The sequence below is a fragment of the Theropithecus gelada genome, chromosome 14, assembly GCF_003255815.1.
Source record: "Theropithecus gelada isolate Dixy chromosome 14, Tgel_1.0, whole genome shotgun sequence".
In the NCBI taxonomy this organism is placed as follows: Eukaryota; Metazoa; Chordata; class Mammalia; order Primates; family Cercopithecidae; genus Theropithecus; species Theropithecus gelada.
Window position 1 is genome coordinate 64,030,074 of NC_037682.1, and position 6,291 is coordinate 64,036,364.

At 50.3% G+C, this 6,291-nt stretch overlaps 1 protein-coding gene across 1 annotated transcript; it reads left to right on the forward strand.

The window, feature by feature from the left end:
• The first annotated feature begins 645 nt into the window (after positions 1–645).
• LOC112606585 (folate receptor gamma-like) lies at positions 646–6,252 on the forward strand. Its single transcript, XM_025357229.1, is given in 4 exon segments — positions 646–807; positions 4,993–5,178; positions 5,706–5,841; positions 5,947–6,252. Coding segments are annotated over 4 exon segments (729 nt in total). The 3' UTR covers positions 6,192–6,252.
• The last annotated feature ends 39 nt before the right edge of the window (positions 6,253–6,291 follow it).

Genomic DNA, 6,291 nt, shown 5'->3' on the forward strand with positions numbered 1-6,291 from the left:
GCCACTGACCTGTTGGCCTCCCCCAACCTCTGAGCCTGCTTCTACCTGGGTAATTTCCCAAGACCCAGGAGGGGTGAGTGGTGAGGTGTGATTGCCCCCATCCCTTTGCTTCCCACAGCATCTGCTCTGGGACCATGAACAATAGCTGACAGCTCCATGGCCTTTGCTGTCCCCATCTCAGCTTCCCTGGGCATCTAAACCTCAGCTGCCCTGGGGTAAGAGGACGGGCTGAGGAAGCAGAAGCCTGAGGCTGTCTAGAGTCTCACTCCTGCATCAGCAGGCCACCACCTGTGTTTCTTCCTTGTGCAAATTTGAGAGGAATTGCATAAAACACTGGAGAAATGCAAGAGGGGAAGTCCGCAAGGGCGATGGTTCCCTCTATGATCATAGAGCAAGCTGGTGTCAGAGCTTGGACCTAGAGCACTGTTGCATGGGAAGCAGGAGGAGGGTCCTGCCTCCAGGCCGGGGAAGGGCTCCCTCTCACCTCTACACACCCTGCATTTCTTGGCTCAGCTGCCCTGTGGTGGATGCAGGGTGGGGAGGGCAGAGATCTGGGCTTGGGAGGGAGACAGTACACACTCTCGTGGCTGCTGCCCCTCCCTCAGGCCTTGTCCACCTCTGACTGTGGCTCTCTGGCAGGAATAGATGGCCTGGAAGATGATGCAGCTGCTGCTTCTGGCTTTGGTGACCACTGTGGGGAGTGCCCAGCCCAGGAGTGTGCAGGCCAGGATGGACCTGCTCAACGTCTGCATGAACGCCAAGCAGCACAAGGCACAGCCCAGTCCCGAGGACGAGCTGTATGGCCAGGTGAGGATAAAGTGGGGTCTGCGGCAGGGGAGACAGCTGCCTTTGACAGAGAAAAGTTTTTTTTTTTTTTTTTTTTTTTTTTTTTTTTTGAGACAGAGTCTCGCTCTGCTGCCCAGGCTGGAGTGCAGTGGCATGATCTTGGCTCACTGCAAGCTCCGCCTCCCAGGTTCATGCCATTCTCCTGCCTCAGCCTCCCGAGTAGCTGGGACTACAGGCGCCCGCCACCTCGCCCGGCTAGTTTTTTTGTATTTTTTAGTAGAGACGGGGTTTCACCGTGTCAGCCAGGATGGTCTCAATCTCCTGACCTCGTGATCCGCCCGTCTCGGCCTCCCAAAGTGCTGGGATTACAGGCTTGAGCCACCGCGCCCGGTGAGAAAAGTTAATGGGGTGGAGAAGTCAGCTGTGGAAGGTGATGAAGGCAGGAAGATGGCTGCTGTGATCCTGGGGGGCCTCCCCTGGGAGGTCACCAAATCTACAGTAATGAAGGAATCACACACCTAACACTCACTCTGAGCCTATGAGCCATGTGCTTTCACTCAGGCCATGTCAGTGAATATGCCCAAAGGGCAGGGTGGGTGCACTGTGGTTTGTACTTATGCAAATGAGGAAATAGGCCTACAGAGGGTACAGGTGCAAGTGGAAACTGAGGAGAGGGATTGGCCATACCTTTCCCAGCCTTAATTATGTGCCAGCCCACAGAGCTCAGCAGCACAGTAGAAGAGGAGCTGGGCCATCATGGTCATGGTGCAGCCTACATGTACAAACGGGCCAGGTTTCCACCCCCATTAGGTACTGAAGAGACAGCAACCAATCCGATATGCTGGGGAGACTTCCCAGTCAAGAGGCCCTTGGCCTTGGCCTGGGAAGATGAGTAAGAGTTTTCCAGAAGGAAAAAGCAGGGAAGGGCAGTCTGGCAGAGGACAGCATGCACACAGGTCAGAGGGTGATGGCACGAGCAATGGCGGGTCCAGTGTGGCCAGAGCCAGCAGTGCCACTGCCCACAAGGAAGGGGAGGGGAGGCCAGGACCCCCATGCCACAGGTGAGGCCACTGAGGCAGCTCCGGGAGTATGAGCTCCAATTTGAATTCCAAGCTCAGGAGAGTGCCTGTATTTCATTCCTCTGATCTCCTGATCTGCTCTCTAGAAGGGGTCACATTCCCAGAGGGCTGGGGTATGTGCCCAGGGAGACACTGTGGTATGGACAGGCTCTGAGGGCTAAAGCAAAGAGAGGACAGCCTGGAAGCCCTATGACATCTGAGTCATTCCCAACATTCCATTTGCTTATTTTTAAATCGGAGTAAAATTTAAAATAAATAAATAAAAGTTCTCCATTTGAGCCGTTTTTAACTGTATGGTTCAGTGGTATTAAGTATGCTCATGTGGTTGTGCAACTGTCACCACCATCCATCTCCTGACCTCTTTCATCCACTAAAATTGAAACGGAAACTCTGTGCCCACCACTTCATTTGCTTTTCAGAACCTTCTAGAGCATCTACTCTTTGCCAAGAAATGTTGCAGATGTAGACTTTGAGAGATACAGATGATTATCATGTTCAGGGCCATGAACTATATGAGAGTGATATTTGTTGAGCCACTTCTATAACCAGGAAGTACTTTTCATTATATTCAGCAACTCTTTTCAGAGGCAGAAACCCCTGACCCTGACTGGCAAAACCCATCTCTGCCAATCCCCAAGACCCATGATGTGCAAGGGTCTTGCAGGAAGACCAAGAATTGGGACATCCAAGGAAAAGCAAGTGTGAAGTCAGGCCGGCAGGAAAGCATGTTCTGTGTCAGCCCGCACTGGGCGTGGGCCAGGGTGTGGGAGATGGGTAGATCTGGCTCGACTCCCATGGATTTCCCTGTTGTTTCTCCTGGGTGCTCAGACCTGTCATGCCTCTGCCATCACTTGACCCTAGGTGCGAGGGTTCATCCCAGAAATTTTATGCAACTGATTCATGATTTCTCAGGTTTTCTGAGTCCAGGCCTAGAGTGATTTCCAAAGAGAAACCTCCACCATTTCTGCTTGTCTTGCCTGCCTTGTATTTACCTTCCTAGGATGGCCTTTCCCACATTTAGTCAAGTCCGGGTTCAGGCCCACGTGCAGGCTACAGCTCCTCTGTTCCCCCACGACTCTCAGGATCTATTTGGAGTCTCCTTGCCCGGACTTCCAGACCCTGGGAAAACCAGACCAGCCCCTTGACCTCCATCCTCCCGCACAACCTGGGCCAGGTTCCTCTCCTCCCTGTCCTGAGTTAAATCTTAACCCTACTATATACCACAGGTGTAGCTTACTGAAACGTTGTAAAAATGGGGGTAAGGATTCATACTGGGTTGTTAAAAGGATAAAGTGCAAAAGCCTTGGGGACTTTGCACCTACCGTGTTCTATGCCTGAGTGTTCTTTGTCTTCCCTGTACACACAGCCCACCCACCCACTAAAACCATACCCTCCGTGAGGGTAGAGATGTTACTTGCTTTGTTCACTGGGGTGTTCCTAGGACCTAGCACAGTGCCTGATGTCTAATAAGCACTCAGTTAATATTGGCTGGATGCAAAATGGATAATATAAATAAGCTGAATAACATGAAATAACTTTTTCAACCATTAAGAACTGTACAAACAATAATTACTCTCCCAGAGAGTGGCTCCCGTCCATTATGCTCCGTTAAAAGCCAATATTGGCCAGGCATGATGGCTTACATCTGTAATTGTAGCACTTTGGGAAGCTGAGATGAGAGGATTGCTTGAGCCCAGGAGTTTGAGACTAGCCTGGGAACCCTAGTGAGACCCCATCTCTCTTTTTTTTTTTAAATTATTATACTTTAAGTTCTGGGGTACATGTGCACAACGTGCAGGTTTGTTACATATGTGTACATGTGCCATATTGGTGTGCTGCACCCATTAACTTGTCATTTACATTAGATATATGTCCTAATGCTGTCCCTCCCACAGCCCCGCACCCCACCACAGGCCTCAGTGTGTGATATTCCCTTCCTGTGTCCTAGTGTTCTCATTGCTCAGTTCCCACCTATGACTGAGAACATGCGGTGTTTGGTTTTCTGTCCTTGCGATAGTTTGCTCAGAATGATGTTTTTCAGCTTCATCCACGTCCCTACAAAGGACAAGAACTCATCCTTTTTTATGGCTGCATATGATTCCATGGAGTATATGTGCCACATTTTCCTAGTCTATCAATGATGGACATTTGGGTTGGTTCAAAATCTTTGCTATTGTGAATAGTGCCGCAAAACATACGTGTGCACATGTCTTTATAGCAGCGTGATTTGTAATCCTTTGGGTATATACCCAGAAATGGGATGGCTGGGTCAAATGATATTTCTAGTTCTAGATCCTTGAGGAATCACCACACTGTCTTCCACAATGGCTGAACTAGTTTACAGTCTCACCAACAGTGTAAAAGTGTTCCTATTTCTCCACATCCTCTCCAGCACCTGTTGTTTCCTGACTTTTTAATGATCACTATTCTAACTGGTGTGAAATGGTATCTCATTGTGGTTTTGATTTGCATTTATCTGATGGCCAGTGATGATGAGCATTTTTTCATGTGTCTGTTTGCTGCATAATTGTCTTCTTTTGAGAAGTGTCTGTTCATATCCTTTGCCCACTTTTTGAAGGGGTGGTTTGATTTTTTTCTCGTAAACTTGTTTAAGTTCTTTGTAGAGTCTCGATATGAGCCCTTTTTCAGATGAGTAGATTGCACAAATTTTCTCCCATTCTCTAGGTTGCCTTTTCACTCTGATGGTAGTTTCTTTTGCTGTGCAGAAGCTCTTTAGTTTAGTTAGATCCTATTTGTCTCTACAAAAATATTTTTAAAACAGTCAGGTGTGGTGGCATGGGCCTGAATCCCAGCTACTCGGAAGGCTGCGGTGGGAGGCTTGCTTGAGCACAGGATGTTGAGGCTACAGTGAGCTATAATCGCACCACAGCACTCCAGCATGTGCAACAGAGAGAGACCTGTCTTAAATAAATAAATAAATAAATAAATAAATAAATAGGGGAAAAATGCACTGATATTGTAATTGCCTCTGTCCCCAGGTGGGGGCTCCTCAAGGGCCCTCCCCAGGAAGTATTTCTCTGGATGACCTACCTGGGGCAGAGGAGCCAGAATATGGAGGAGATGGCTGTGGTAGGGAGGGACTTAGTCCTGTGTCTTCCCCAACCAGTGCAGTCCCTAGAAGAATGCCTGCTGCATGGCCAACACCAGCCAGGAGCTGCACAAGGACACCTCCCGCCTGTACAACTTTAACTGGGACCACTGTGGTAAGATGGAGCCCGCCTGCAAGCGTCACTTTATCCAGGACACCTGTCTCTATGAGTGCTCACCCAACCTGGGGCCCTGGATCTGGCAGGTATGAGTGCCATTCCCATAAACATAAACTTCATAGCTGGGTGCAGTGGCTTATGCCTGTAATCCCAGCACTTTGGGAGGCCGAGACAGGTGGATTACCTGAGGTCAGGAGTTTGAGACCAGCCTAGCCAACATGACAAAACCCTGTCTCTACTAGAATACAAAAATTACCCGGGTGTGGTGGTGGGTGCCTGTAATCCTAGCTACTTGGAAGGCTGAGGCAGGAGAATTGCTTGAACCTGGGAGGTGGAGGTTGTAGTGAACTGAGATCGTGCCACTGCACTCCAGCCTGGGCAGCACAGCGAGACTCTGTCTCAGAAATAAAACAAACAAACAAACAAACAAAAACAAAACATTAACCTCAGCAGAGGGCAGAGCCTGCCAGCCACTTGCAGGGAGGGCTTGGTCCAGGAATTCAGGTCTGAGGGTGGTGGATGCTCTGCCCCCTCCCACAGCTCTGGTCCCCTTTGAGGATAAAGCTGCTGAGATATGTGGCTGACAGGAGCGTTCCGTCTCCTCCCCACTCAGGTCAACCAGAGCTGGCGCAAAGAGCGCATCCTGAATGTGCCCCTGTGCAAAGAGGACTGTGAGCGATGGTGGGAGGACTGTCGCACCTCCTACACCTGCAAAAGCAACTGGCACAAAGGCTGGAATTGGACCTCAGGTGAGGGCCGGGAGGAGACGAGATGAGGAGTGGGAGTGGGGCTTTAGGGTTGGGAGGGGTGCAGTCTGGCCCAGAAGCTCAGGGTCTTATGTTCTCCTCCCTCAGGGATTAATGAGTGTCCGGCCCGGGCCCTCTGCCGCACCTTTGAGTCCTACTTCCCCACTCCAGCCGCCCTTTGTGAAGGCCTCTGGAGCCACTCCTTCAAGGTCAGTAACTACAGTGGAGGGAGCGGCCGCTGCATCCAGATGTGGTTTGACTCAGCCCAGGGCAACGCCAATGAGGAGGTGGCCAAGTTCTATGCTGCGACCATGAATGCTGGGGCCCCGTCCCATGGGATTATTGGTTCCTGATCCAAGAAGGGTCCTCTGGGGTTCTTCCGACAACCTATTCTACTAGACAAATCCACATGTGTCTTGTGTCTTGTAATCTGGGGACGAGTGGGTTGGAGGG